Source organism: Lonchura striata, chromosome 2 (genome assembly GCF_050655825.1).
Source record: "Lonchura striata isolate lonStrDom1 chromosome 2, ASM5065582v1, whole genome shotgun sequence".
NCBI classification, from domain to species: domain Eukaryota; kingdom Metazoa; phylum Chordata; class Aves; order Passeriformes; family Estrildidae; genus Lonchura; species Lonchura striata.
In genome coordinates this window covers 124832154-124847121 of record NC_140704.1, presented here as the reverse complement: position 1 = coordinate 124847121, position 14968 = coordinate 124832154, and the positions used below count along the sequence as shown (strand labels likewise).

General features: G+C 37.3%; 1 protein-coding gene across 1 annotated transcript in view; it reads right to left on the bottom strand.

Moving 5' to 3' along the window:
* Positions 1-14968, bottom strand: part of KCNB2 (potassium voltage-gated channel subfamily B member 2) — a 181606-nt gene that overhangs the window by 154740 nt on the left and 11898 nt on the right. The window contains exon 2 of the mRNA XM_021530604.4: positions 10009-10693. Within this exon, the coding sequence (XP_021386279.1) occupies positions 10009-10587 (579 nt within the window). The 5' untranslated portion in view covers positions 10588-10693. The remainder of the gene's footprint in view (positions 1-10008; positions 10694-14968) is intronic.

Genomic DNA, 14968 nt, shown 5'->3' with positions numbered 1-14968 from the left:
CCTCACCATCAGGCAGGAGAATATATCAATCTAAAATGTAGATTACAATATATTAGTATCAGGTTGACTGAAGCATGTATTATTGGCCTGAGTAATTTGTCTCTCCTGCTTCAATTCTAAAAAAAGGCTGTAGAGTTCATTGAAATAAGACTGGCCTCATACCTATGTAGTCTTTTCATAGTATCTATTTTGCCTTTTATGCTAAATGATGGTAGCCTTGCCATAAAGAACTTTGAAGTCAGTATTAGTGTTACGACTGAATTCAGGGGCACTTACCAAATTTTTCTGTGTTATCATCTTACAAAATGAAACTGCATGGGTACCTGTATAGACCATAGGCCAAGATACTTTTGGAATGGTTTTTTCAAATGGCATTTAACTCCATGAAAGAATTTATATCAAATATTTAAAAAGATGATACATGAAAATACAAAAGCTTTGTAAAAGTAACAGAAATGGAAATGAGTTCCCAATTCTTCTCAGAATACTCCTGTAACAACATTCATCACTCTTCATAAGAACAGCCTTACCTACTTTATTTTAGCAATATCCACTGTTCTCCAGAAAAACATCCCCCAAAGTCAAACTAGTAGGTACATCAGTAAAATAGAATAGACAGGTCATCTAAGGATCCTTCAGTAAGCAATCCACATGGAGGCTACAGTGCTTGGGAAACAAACTGTGTGAACGTGACTTTGCAACAACAGAGCTTGATTTCATTTTTGTCTGTCACAGACATACAACTGACTGAAAGAGTAAGAAAAATTTAACCATCTCAGGAGTTAGCCAAAAATACCATCCCCAAGAATACATGAAATTACAGCAAGCTTTACTGTCCCAAAGCAAGCCAGCAGCAATCCATTGCAATGGGGCATTCTGCAAGTGGCCAGTGATACCTGAAACTGTCACTGTCACTTGGTTGTACTTGGGATATCTCTGGCCTATGCCATACTGGAGCTTTTTAAAGCAACCCTTGTGGTTGCATCAAGAGGGACTCAATGAAGAATGATTGGAGACGGTGAACTCTGGGTAACAAATGTGCCCCAGCGTTCCGCAGTGAAGTTCATTGCTGCCTTGGAAAGGAAAGCTCCCCCTTTAAGAGCTGTTTTGTGAGCTTTGTTGGACTTTTAATTACCTTATCTTTTAGAGATGAGGACAGAATACTTAGAAAATCCTAGATTTTTTATTAGTTTGGTGAAGCACCAGTTTTTTAGGCAGAAGCTATGGGGAGCACAACATCATTTCCACAAGCAACAGGCATAAAATATTCTCTGTGAGGAATGAACTTGAGCCTCAGAGGTCAGGTAAGAATAAACTCGGGAGTTAACCTTTTCATTCAGATAAAAGCTTCCTCAGACTGCAGGTTTGCATCCCATGGCTCCTGTCTTTCCCTGCATTTTAGAAGAAATCCTGTATGAATATTTATTACAAGTAGCTACATGATGATTTGAAAATTTAGCAAATATGATTCAGGCAGTTTGTAGGCACTTAAATACTGAAAGAAAACTACTGCTCAGATAGCTTCAGCCATCTCACATATTTTCTTGATGTGCAATATTGTAAGCTATTTTTTTAAATGGCTCAGCTGTCAGTATTGTATGTACTTATGCCTAGTGTATGTATAGGATAAACTCCAACAAATCCAAACACTTACTTTGGAAATAAAGGCTGGTTGGTAATATTTAGAATTAATGGTTACAGTGCCAAAGTAAGCATGCTTTCCAAAGATAACTTGCCCCCTCCCATGGCTGCTCAAAAACACCAGAAGAGCTGACTCAGCTGTGGTATGTGGAGTACAGGTATTGACTCACCTATAATGCCATAACATTCATCTGGAAAGGATACTGCATGCTTATGAAATGACTGAAAATGTAGAATTGTTTTCTGAGTCCCACCTAGTGTAAACCAAATTCAATTATCCCACCCAAAATTCTGGCCTTTTTTCATGCTTCCCCAAAAAGAGAACAACCAAGGAATTAAGAGCAGACTGTGACGGCTTCATACAAGGACTGTACTGGGATCCTGTTTTAATCTCAAAGTCACTTTGAAACAGCTGTGCCAGTGTCACTTGCTTGTTTTCAATATTCCCCCAAAGGACCTGGTTTACAGCGCTATGTCTCAAATATTCACATAGCTTCATCAAATAGAAAACTCATGAGTCTGCCATATGTCATGATAAATACCATGGTTTTTCTGAAATAAATAACATGCAACAGTCTGTTTGGCTTCCCAGTCACTTGGGAGCAACATTTTGTTATTCTGCATCTTGGAACAAAATCAGAGAGCCAAACAAAGGCCAGTTTGCAGGGGATCATATAGATTTGTTTTGTCTCTCAGCTCTACAAAAGCCAGACAGCCTGTTTATCTAGACAATAAGATGCAGCCCTTTGTGTCCCATAGATTTCACCTGGATAATGTTTCATCATTTAATTTCTTAGTGTATCTCCCTGACATCTGATTCCTTCCAAATATCTTACTTGAGAGAAGACAATACACTGGCAGCTGCTTAGAAAAACATGGAACGGAAATGCAACATTTTTAGGACATATGATCTGCCTCTGGGTGGAGGGAAAGGCACAACAGCCTGGTCTGTCCCCTCAGGCATTGCACAGCTTAAGTGACATGTCACAGCTGAAAATCCAGCTCCTGAGATGCCTCTGATTTTGCAAGGGGCATGCTGTAATGCCCAAAACATTACCCTCCTAGCCAGAAATACTGCAGCACATATAGTAAAAGATATATACCATTGATGCTACTCTACAATCAATAGATGGTAACAGCATAAAAAAAGGATATGATCAGTGGTAAAAGAAGCTGTTGTTGTAGTTAAACTACTCTCTTAAGTTAAATTAAGTAAATTTGCTCTCCTAAATTAAGGGCAAAGGTCCTGGGGTAAACTGGAATAAATGCTTTATATCCATTATGGCAAAGGATAGCTGTTCTCATGCAGATGGTACCTGCTGGTAAATCACTGTCATATCATATATTCCAAATCCTAATAATTTTCTCTGTGCATGAGCTACTGTGTGATTCTGTGAATGGTGTCACAAGCACAGGTATATTCTATTCATTACTTTAAAACTTTGTTTAGCAAAACATTACCAATTAGCCATTATCACCAAATATAAAAAATGTATTTCCCCAATTTTTAAAATAATTATTCTTGCCTTTTTTTCCTCTCTTTAACAAGACTCATCATGAATCCCCTTTGCTTTTCCTTAATGTATCCATAAAACCAGTCAGTGAAGCCCCTTATCACAGCTACAGAAGTAAAGTTCTCATCCTTTTGTTCATACAGGGATGGAATGGGGATATTCCCTGGTGCCAGCGCTCGATGCCAGTGGTGGACTGTTATAATATGAGTCACTGCATCTTTGCCCTTGGCACTGCTTCCACAATTTTTGCACCTGTTACTGAGAATTAAGTGCCAATAATAAGCAAGTAGGTTCAAAGGACATTTTATTTATGCCAATAGCATTTTTAGTAGGGTTTTTAATAAGTTTGCACACCAGGGATAAAATCTCAGGGCTGAAGGGAACCCGTATGTAACTGAGGTACTGAACACCTCTGAAGCAAGACAGATCAGGTGGAAGCTATATTCCCATGACACTTTACACTGACCAAAAATGCTGAATCATGGGTTACATGATACTTCATATTAGAACTAAAAAGAAAGTAAATAATCTTTTAATGACCAGCTCAGCAGTGAGCATATGTAAGTTCTTCAAACAAAATCAATTAACTACTGCCATTCTTCTTTGTTCCTTGATATAATATCTATTGAAAAAGCAATAAATTCACTTATCTTTCAAGACATTAAAACACTTGAGTTATTAAATATGAATGACTAGGATCCAATATAATCTCCTTGTCTTACAGTCACATTGACTGACTTTATAATTTGGCACAAGAAATAACTTCACCTTAAAAGCAAAGTGTGGAAATGAATCTCCTTGGAAGAAATAATTGTAAAATGAAGACACCTATTTATTACCAGTGACCATTCTCTGTGCTTTACTATAACTTATTTTCAGCAGACAAATTTTTATAAAGTATTGGGAGTGACAATGCAAATTATATTGTTCCTTGTAGAGCATTTGAATAAAGATTTGAGACAGGACTTCCCCCAAAAATAAATGAGAGGTCAGAGAGAAGTTCAAGACACATACCAGCTAGAAAAGAACACTTATCTCCAGTGAATATCATGCCTTGAGGTATATGGTATCGAATACAAAAACTTGTGAGAATTAAACTAATACAAAAGTCATTCCTCACACTTTAAGAAAGAGACAATCTTAATTCCATGTCATCTTCAACCGTGGTCTACAATGAGATGGCAAAGCACATGAAGTATAAGTTTTTATGGAGAAATAGTCACAAAATCAGGATGACACAGAACATGTATACCTAAACTAACAGGAGAACATTGTCAAAAAAAGCATTTTGTTTATATAACATAAAGGATGCAAACATAACCAAATGTATTTCTTTCACTTGAACATTTTAATATCTTCATGCAAACATTTGGCTGCCGAAAGTTTGCTGATGTGTGATACCTCTTCTTCACAACATACCAGTCACCTAAGTTTTTCTACAGTTCTTTGAGTGTATATGGTTACCTTCAACCCAAAAGGAACCAGCAGCATACCATTAATTAGGGTTTACCCCTGAATGAACATGGTGACAATCCAGGAGATAATTTATTAGGACTTGCAAAGGAAAAATGAAATGTTCTATAAGAGTGTCCTGTATGACACTCTGCTCTGTTTTGGTCATGCATAGTGACTCTGCTAATTTCCACTCACTGTAAGACCACTTTTAATCTGCTCTACAAGGAATAGGCATGAGAGTCAGGGTGAATTATACATAAAACAGACTTATATATAAGAATTACATATAAGACAGTGGAAAATAAGAATCAGGCCCTTAATGTAAAATAGGTGTCTTGCCTCTCCTGGCAAATCATTGTGGCAAGCCTAGCCAAAATGTGTAACTAAATGAATATCGGTGGCCTAAATCTCCTCTTGTGTGCTCCTGCTTTTTTTCCCCCCAAAGGAATTTTTGTTCACAAAAGGGATTAGTTACTCAATACAGCACACAACATCCTCACAATTTTCAGTCAGATTTGGGATAATTATACCTTCTGTAATCCACAATCCACTAGTTAGCTGATAAATTAGTGTGCTTTTTACAAAGAAGTAATACTCATGTTACAATTTGTAACACAAACAAAAAAAAAAAAAAAGCCCAAAGAAAAACATAAATAAATAAAATAATGAACAATCAGTCATGCAGTGAAGCAAACAGAATTAACAGAGAACCCTTTCAACCCTATCAGGTTTCACTTTAAATAAAGCAAACCCCATACTGCAAAAACACAAAGGCCAATGTTTTACCCTTCTGTGAATGTACATCAACAGGGGTTATACAAAAATTCAAGGACAGAATGTGACTGAATAGTAACTTTTTAAATTACTTAGTACTACCTTTTATACTTGATCAGTTAGTAGTCACACTGAGTTTGATGGAAATATTCATACGAGAAAAAATTACTTGCACAAGAAAAAAACTGTAGAATCAATCACAATGAATTTCATCCTAGTTGTGTTCAAAGGGGCAATATGGGATATAAAAAACAAATTGGAAAATCTGAGTGATGTTTGTTGATAATGTTACTGTAAGGTAATTAAAATACTCTTGTAGATGAAAGGTGATAAGTCACTATCAGATACCTTTAGGCAGACATAGAGTCTTTGTTACTCCTGGATGTTGCACTTATTTCTTGTTTCATTCACTCTATATTTACAGTAAAACATCCGGGCTAGAAAAATTCCATATTTATTTAGGATTTAGCCCAAAATATTTTCATCAGTATTAAAAAACAGAGAAAATAATCAGGCTATTGGACCCAATTAACAAGAATGAAAGGAAGAGCTATTGCATTAGCACTTTGAGAAAGATATACTATATGTATGGGATCATTTGATTCACACATTCCAAAGTAAGGCTCCTTTGATTTTGAGTGCACTGCACAGAACAATTTACCTCAGACATAGCTGACATGGGCTCAGGTAGGTGCTCTCTTAATATGCCAGTTCAACAAGGTGCTAAACCATAAACACTGCACAAAGTTCACATCTGACTGAAGTCAATGCTCATTCTGGTATCTGCTGAGGACTTCTATACTACTGACAGGTTGGTTAGAGTAGCTGCTGCACTAAGGAGGCTGTTATAGGTCCAGCAGCTGCAAATAAAAGGCTAAATGATGGTTGATAGCATAAATAAAATAAATATATTTTTTAAAGACAGTTTTCACAAACTACTGGTTACACAGTAAGTATAAATTAATGCCTGGTCTAAAAACTCAGATGTTATTCTGGACCAAAGAATCCCAGACACATACAAAACTCTGTAGTTTGGGTACCAGGCTGTGGGACTTTTCTGGGATGCAAAATATGCAAAATTCATAAATCCCAGCACTGCTTCTCATTCCATAGCACTGTACATGTCTGAAATGGCTGGACTTCTGCACATCTTTATCTTAATCCTACTTAAAAAGCTTATGAATGAGAACACTGGAAAATGGAGGCAAATCCTGTTTTCCTCATCTGAAATGTCTACTGAATTCACAATTGTCTACTGAATTTCTGGGATGAGGACTAAGCAAGAACTGCTGAACCTGTAATATAGTAATTAGTGATGAGATGAGTGACTGAGATGAGATGCACATCTACATTTACTAAATTAAAAAAATCAAAAAGGTAAGTGTGCCTGTACTGTGCAACAGTACTTGACCTTACTAGCTAAACATAGTTTTAATTTCTTGCCACACATTCTTCTCATTTTCTCCTATTTATTGTGGCATATCCTATAAAATACATGCTGCTCATTTGCTGTCACCTTGTTCTGTCTCACCTTGCTGTGAATGAAGTCAGTGGCAAACCTTCACTGACCTCGAAAGGAGCAGGATTTGTCCTGAGATGCCTAATCCAAAGCAGGACTCCCTCTTAATTCAGTAAGCTTTGGATCAGACCTAGAAGGGCTCTTAGCAGAATCAAGAAGTGGCAAGACACAGTCACATATCAAAACCACATCCGAGTATTTATCTCACATTTCTAATCTTTGCTGTGAAAGGGATTAAAAAGCAAGCTGTTCCTGTCAATTGCTTGGATGCCACACAGGATCTGAATGACTGAACAAGCACCTATAGTATATCTATGCACACTCATACAGTTTTATCTCTTCAAAAGGGAGCTAATAATTGGTTTTGAGGCTTATGGTAATATTTCCTCACTTGGTTCCCAGTTTGCCACTGTCAAAATCCTTTCTACTCCTACAGAGGAAAGAAGATGGTTGTGCCTCTCAGGACAAACTGGAAACTTATTTGACCAAACACAAAAAAATGAAAACTCTAAAAGAGATGTTATCTAAACACTTCAGACAAAACCTTGCCACTGATCCTAACATAGTCTGCTTCAAAGGGCATCCAACTGATTCCACCATATCTTGTTTAATGTTACCTAAGGTCAAATGTGTTGTGATGGTCTTTGCTCTCCTTTATGTCGTTCAGCCAAGTTTCTATAGATGTCTGAGCTGCCATGGGTATATCTGACTATAATTTTGGCTATGTATATATATACATATATATATATATATGTATTTACAGACTGAAGGTGACAAGACAGAGAAACTGAGTGCATGTATTATGGTGACTTCTAGCTATCAGAACCACAGAGACCACATCAAATAGCATTAACTTAGACAAAAGGCAATTGAAATAATGAGAATCATTACAACATATATACAAGTGCAATGTGAAACTACCTGTAGCAAGCAAGATCTATAATATTGAATCAAATTAGGGCAAGAGGGGAAAAGGAAATAAAAAGATAAAAAAAAAAATTATTTAGACACCTTTGTAAATTGAAGAAACAGCCATATTCATATGCAAAATCTGAGGAGAAATCTGCTTGCAGTGACCAAAAGGGGATGTTCTTAAAAGCTCAGGGTCAGCTTAATCTCTTTTAAGCAAATTCATGATGGGGAGATGTGTAAGTCATAAGAACAATTTGATGAATGGCAAGCACTCATTCAAGTTTAACCATCCTATATTTCTGCATTTATTCAACATGCAAATGAATGTAAACGAGTCATAGGCAAAGAATTTAAAAATCAGTATATTACTTTTGTATTATTACTTTTGTATTACTTTTTATTAATCTGCTTCATCTTACTGCGTTGACTCCTACCTAGTCTTAGGCAAACACTAATTAATTATATGTCTCAAGCCTTAGAGACAACTGCCTTCATTTCTGTATATAAAAGACAAAATATTTCACAAACATATCTGCCTGCTGGATGTCTCTGAGGCAGTGCCCACTGCCAGGTGCTCTCCCAGGTCATGTGCAGTGTGTTTCAGCAGCGTGGCTCTGACAGGATTTCCTCCTGCCCGTATCCAGGAGGAGAGGTCTGTTAGAGAGCGCACTGGTGACGTTTCGAGGCGTGCAGGACCGAGAAGCTGGTCCCTGAGTCCTGCAGGCAGTGCAGGAGCTGTGTTGCAGAAGTGCTGGTGAGGGCTGATGGGGCTTTTACCAGGGGATCACAGTGCGTAACACGGCCTCCCTGAACCCTTTTTGGCAAAATTTATGCCCATCTGCTTCCCCTCTGCTCTTTCTCCTGGAGAGGAACATATGGCCCAGAATATGTATCTTGGAAGCAGAAAATTTATTCATGTAGTTTTCTAAAATATTCTGAATACTCTCATTTCCTCCTATAAGCTTTTATTCCACTTACAAACCTTAAATTGTGCCACAACATTTTTTTTTTAACAAAGTAAGTTCCTTGCTTGAAAAGTTAGGTAGCTCACAACGAAAAATGAAAATTAAAAAAAAAAAAAAAGTGCCTTGTACCTCTATAGTAAGAGTTACTATTGCAAGAAAAATCTTTGCCCAAATTCTAATTTTTTTGTCCATTGCACCATCATATTTTAATACTTACCTTGGTCCAAGAGCATTGCATCCAATAACAAAGAACAACAGAAGAAAATAAAGCACAATTAAATTTAACATGAACATCTAAACATCAAACATTTTCATTTTGAGTCATTCAAACTGGCGATGAGCTTCCAAAATTAGTTAGTGTTCCACGCCACAAACAGAACAACTAAGTTCCTCAAGATGCAAGTAAATCTTTCTTTTAAATACCAGTACCAACATCTGTATGTGCAATTCTATTTCCACAATCAGGGTAAACTTCTCCATTGTATCAGTGGGACTTCAGCCAACTTCCCTGTTTGAAGACAGCAGAACTGGACGCAGGATTCATCTGAATTTGTTCTCACTTCTGAATAAATATATATAAACTTTACACATAGTTGTGTGTGTCTACATGCATAGAATATATACTTGTTTATATACATATACCTGTATACACATAAATATATGCATGCATTAATATTTCAGTATTTTTATACAAAACACTCTAATTCTTGATTGCAAAAATGTAGTATGAGAAAACATGCAGTAGTAAAACCACTCCAGACCAGCTGATGACTCTTTGACAGCTTATCCAGAACAACCTACCAAACACTGACACACTACATCTGCAGTGCCTGTAACAGGACAAGCAATACTGAAATGGATGTTTGTCATAACCAAATGCTTTTTATAAAAAAAACAAGTAGATAATGTATTCTGTCTGTATTTTCATTGAAGTGTTTCATATGGAGTGCATTAAGAATCACACAGATGTTTCTCATCAAATACACAAAAGCAAAGTACAATACAATACAGTAGTTGCCTAAAAACAACTGAATTCAGCAGGGTTCCTTCTGCTGATTTCAATGGAGTTTAGGACACATTTGGATGTTTTCACTTAATGATATGCAGATTTTTAGATTCTTCTTTTCTCTAAATATTTTAGTGGATGTTGTTGATTCCTACAAGTCAGATACATGGGTCATGAAACCATTTTCTACTATCTTTGTATTAAGCCTATTGCTTTTCCTACCTTTGCTGCAACAGATGAGTTGGGTTTCTCAAGCAAGTCCCAAAGCTTCTTCCTTTTCTCTGGGCAGCAGGTATTATCAAACTCTTCCCCTTCTCTCTCTCGCAATGTCTCTGCCTCTCTCCTCAGTTCCTCATTCATTTGCTCTTTCTTCTGATGGTATCTTGCCTGGCAGCAAGATTCTAAATATATTTCATCAATCCCCCAGTAATCAAGCTCCTGGCCAAAAGAGAGAGCACACATTTCTTCCATCATATGTAGTTTCCCTGTCCTGTAGAAATTCAAAATGGAAGTGAAAGCCCCTGGGTGTCGATCAAAAAAATACTCATTTTCATTCAGATTATAGTCATCACATACTTCTAGCAGAGATTCGTGGGTATTGCAGTCTCTGAGCTTTCCTAATCGTGTCCTTGGAAGTCTGTCCAAAGTCCTCCAGAGCACTTCATGGTTGAGCCCACCAACATTTATTTTAACTCTCCGTGAGCAGGCTTTGCTCCTAATGATCTCCACTGGTTCTGGGGGGAGAGAAAGGGTGGACCTTGAAGACTTTTTGGTGATCCCTGGTGGAGCTTTCTCAGCCATTCTGAAAAAGATGAAGATGTAACACCAGAGTCTGTAGGAAAATGAGCTTCGAGACTACGGCTATTTGGGCAGAATCCTCTTCAGACAGACAGCTCCATTCCCAAAGCTAAAAAAGACAAAAAATTAGAATACTGCCATGTACAATGCATCCTCCAATCTCTCTCTTGCTCTCTCTCTGTCTTTCTCTCTCTCTCTCTCTCCATACTTTCATATGCAGATAAACATTTAATGATTGCAATTTGCCCTCTTTATAGTGATACTCTTTGTGGTAATATCCAGAAGCACTGGAACAGCTGGAACAGCTAAGATCACTATGTTTAAAAAAAGGAAAAACTCATTGGAATTTCTGTATTTGTGAAAATCAACTGTTACAATTTGTACAAAGGACTTAAGTTTTATTCTTTTTTTTTTTTAAGAATCGGTTTCTGATGCAGCTGTGTTAGTTTAATCTGATTACTTATATTTTAATGTGTGTAGTGTGCAAATGGAAATATTATAAGAATATCTATAAGTAAAGCTAGAGGCTAGTCTACCTTTTATTGAAAAATTCAAATTTGGGTGATACTGAAACTGAATAAAACAATCACAGCATATCAAAATCTCCAAACCAAACTGCTTCCCTCCTTGTCCCAATTCAAATTTTAGTTTGCTGTATTATTTAATGGGTAAATGTTATTCACCAAACAATTCAACTGCCATCCTGTAAAGTCATATTTTTTAGCACCACACAGTACTTATGTCTTTACAAGCAGGTCAAAAGAATCCTAAGGCTTTTTGTGGCCAACTGACCAGTAATACATGTTATATAGGTAAGGGCTGTGCATACTGTTCTCTGGATCCTCTGAAAGGCTCTTCTCTGCCCCACTGTTCACCTGTTATATTGCTGCAGACATGACTGCATGACAGCCATCAGCAGCCTCAGTTTCAATAATCCCCAAGTCCATCCTCACTCACTGTGCCCAGTGCTTCAGTGAACTCTGAAGTGCAGCTGCCTGTCACTAAATGTAGAACGCCAGTATCAATCAGGAAGGAAACCCACCCACCACCTCTACTGCTGCCAATTGTCAGACACAGTGCTTAAATATTAACCTACGTTAGTATCACGGCCCAAAGAATGCTTAGACAAGGCTTCTGTTCCAAAGATGGAAACTCCTCCCCAGTAATTTCCCAGAGTTGACATCTCCTCCTCCTGTTATCAGCAAATCAACAATTCAGTAATCTCGGGGATTTTTTTATTTGCTTGTTTTGTTTTGCTTGAAGTAAGTCCAGCAAATAAAAAAAATGAAGTGTACAAGAATTTGATCCTCTTTGCAGAGTAAAGCATGAAAGTTGTGCTGAGAGGGATTTTTACTCATAAATATATCAGGAGTAAACACCTGGGAGGGTTTGAACTATTTGTACCGAAGTACCAGTTGGCACAAGAACCAATGGGTGCAAACTCATCATGAGAAAAGGCAAGAACCTGAAAGAGAATTAGAAGGTCACATAGACCAGCTCCTCACTGGAGCAGTGAGGATCTAGAATAGTCCTTTACTAGATGTATCAGGAAAAACAAAGAATAATTCCAGTGTGTCATCTGACATACCCATGACAGTATTGACTATGTTGCTGGTATAAAATCAAAATTGCTAAATTTCATTATAGCTAAATTTTAAGTTCCTCCACCAATAGATAAAATAAGACTCAGTTAACTACAGTCAAAGTATAACAGACTATCATGTCCAAAAACATCAGAAAAGAGGAAAATTACTTATGAGAAAAATACTTACATCTAAAGATTTACTTTTTTGTTTTGTTTTGTGCATAGAATAATTATTGCAACAGCCTAGAACACCATAATTTTAGTTACCTATTTCACTGTCAAGCTGAACTTCAAAACTATAATGGTCAAAATATTCTTCATCTTCCCATCCTGCCTCCAGCACTGCATTGTGAAGATCCCTCTTCATCTCCCAGTGCAACCCATAGTGCTTCTGTGCCTAATTACGTAAGGGTTTAAGCCTGTAACATTTACCTTCATTCACAAAAATTATAATTTCAAAGATAAATATCCTATCAAAATCAAAGCCTGTCATCAGTAGATTCACATAATATATATCCCTTTCTTTTGTGTTTGCATTTTGTTTTTTTTTCTTCTTGACTTTAGGCTGATTTTTTCCTCTGGTTTTACCCTTCTCTTCATTGCCTTATATGTAAGGGGGTGATGGTGTGACTTCTGAGAAGTGGGGGACTCCAATCCTTGCAAGATGTCACTTAAGCATTTGCTAGTGATCTGTTATGCATTTGTCAGTCTTCTGACATACAGACATCTAGACAAAGAATAAATAGTTATTAGAGGCTATTTCTTTAGAGAGGAAATATTTGCAAACTCTATTTTTTAAAAAAAATCATTTTATATTTTAATGCACAAAGTTATTTCTCCTTAAAAGGCTATCTTACTTAAGAAAACACAAGAATTTAAGAAATCCATATAGAGGTTCTGTTACCCTTCATGAAATCAGTCAAGTCTTCATGAATTTCCTAGATAGGTTCAATAGTTTATTCACTATTGTATCTCAGGGATTTATTTTTATGTTTTTAAAATGAAAATGTGTACCCTAATATTAGCAACATCAAGTAAAAACACAATAGAGATCAAGCATCTCATCTGACTAATATTAAATTAACCATATCCTTATTTATTTTTCTGACTGCAAAAACAACAGATTAACAAGACTATGCATTGATTTAACATTTCTGCAGTGTAGTTACCAGACATATATTTTAAACAATGCAAATACTCTAGTGTCACCATGAGTAGTATAAAGCTGATAAAACATTCCTTGATTTTTCAGTAAAATTATTGGTTGCATTTTCCTACTTGAGGAACTGTGGCTTTTCTAAAAAACTTTAAAAATCCTGGTGGCCACACTGAAGTGAGCAGTGAAACACTATAAAGTTTAGTGTTGAGAACCTGCTATGTATATATGCATGTTCCAAGGGATGAACCACCATTCACAACATGCAGCATTCTGAAAAGATAAAAAAGCCCATTTCCCCAAGTGAAGAATCTTGAACCATGAGGGTGATTTTTTGCCTTTTTTACAAAGTTCTTGTCATTGAAATATACATTGAAGAAGGAGGATGTATAACTTTAAAATAGATAAATAAATAATTTTAGTTTCCTTCATAATTGCTTTTCTTCCCACCTTTTGTTCTTCCTACCTTCTGTAGTTCTCTGATGATAATTTTTTAAAAATATCTTCTGTGCAGATTTTCCCCAAACCTTGTATAAAAACCCTTGTTTTACCTGTGCCTTTAACAAAAACATATCCAACAGCCTCTACTTTCAGAATCACAGGGTCCCCTTGCCATCTTCATAGTCGTCCTTTGGGCACTCTGGAGTAGCTTTTTATTATTGTATTGTGACACCCGAAACTGCCCCCAGCACTCGAGATGGGGCTGCCCCAGTGCAGAGCAGAGTGGGACAATCCCTCCCTTGCCTGGCTGGCCATGCTGTGCCTGATGCCCCCCAGGACATGCTTGGTTCTCCTGGCTGCCAGGGCACTGCTGCCTCATGTTCAACTTGCCATCAAACAGGACCCTCAGGACCCTTTCTCTGCCACTGGTTTCCAGCCTCTCATTTCCCAGTCTGCACATCCATCCAGGGTTGCCCCATCCCAGATGCAGAATCTGGGCATTACTCCTTGTTACACTTCATACAGTTGGTGATTGCCCAGCCCTCTGGTTTGTCAAGCTCTCTCTGCAGGGCCTTCAAGGGAAACAACAGCTCCTCCCAGTTTTGTATTCTCAGCGAATGTGATATCCCTTCCAGTCCTACATCCAGGTAATTTATAAGATGTTGAAGAGCACAGGACTGAGGATGGAGCCCTGCAGAACCCCACCACAGACAGGTCAGCCTGATGTCTTCCCATTCACTGTAACCCTTTGTGTGCCTGGCTCATGAGCCAGCTGCTCACCCATCCCATGATGTGTTTATCCAGCTGTGGGCTGGACATTTATCCAGAAGGATCCTGTGAGAGGCGGTACCAAAAACCTTACTGAAATCCAAAAAAGGTAACACCCACTGCCTTCCCCCATCAACTAGGTGAGTTACCTTGTCGAAAAAGGAAATTGACATTATGTTACTATATAACATTTCTAACTTGAAAATCCACATTATCAATTTAATACAATATCACCAGATCTTCCATCATAACAAAATTATATGAGTGAAGTTACCTTTACAATCCATTAAATTACCTTTCAGCACTTTAGCTACTGTAACTAACTCAGAAGAAATTTTTTTCCTAAGAAGGCTTAAAATATTTTTCAGCTTGGCTTATTGCCTTAACCTTTAGGCTGTGTGCAATTCCACCATGCACCTTGTCCACCATGGGCT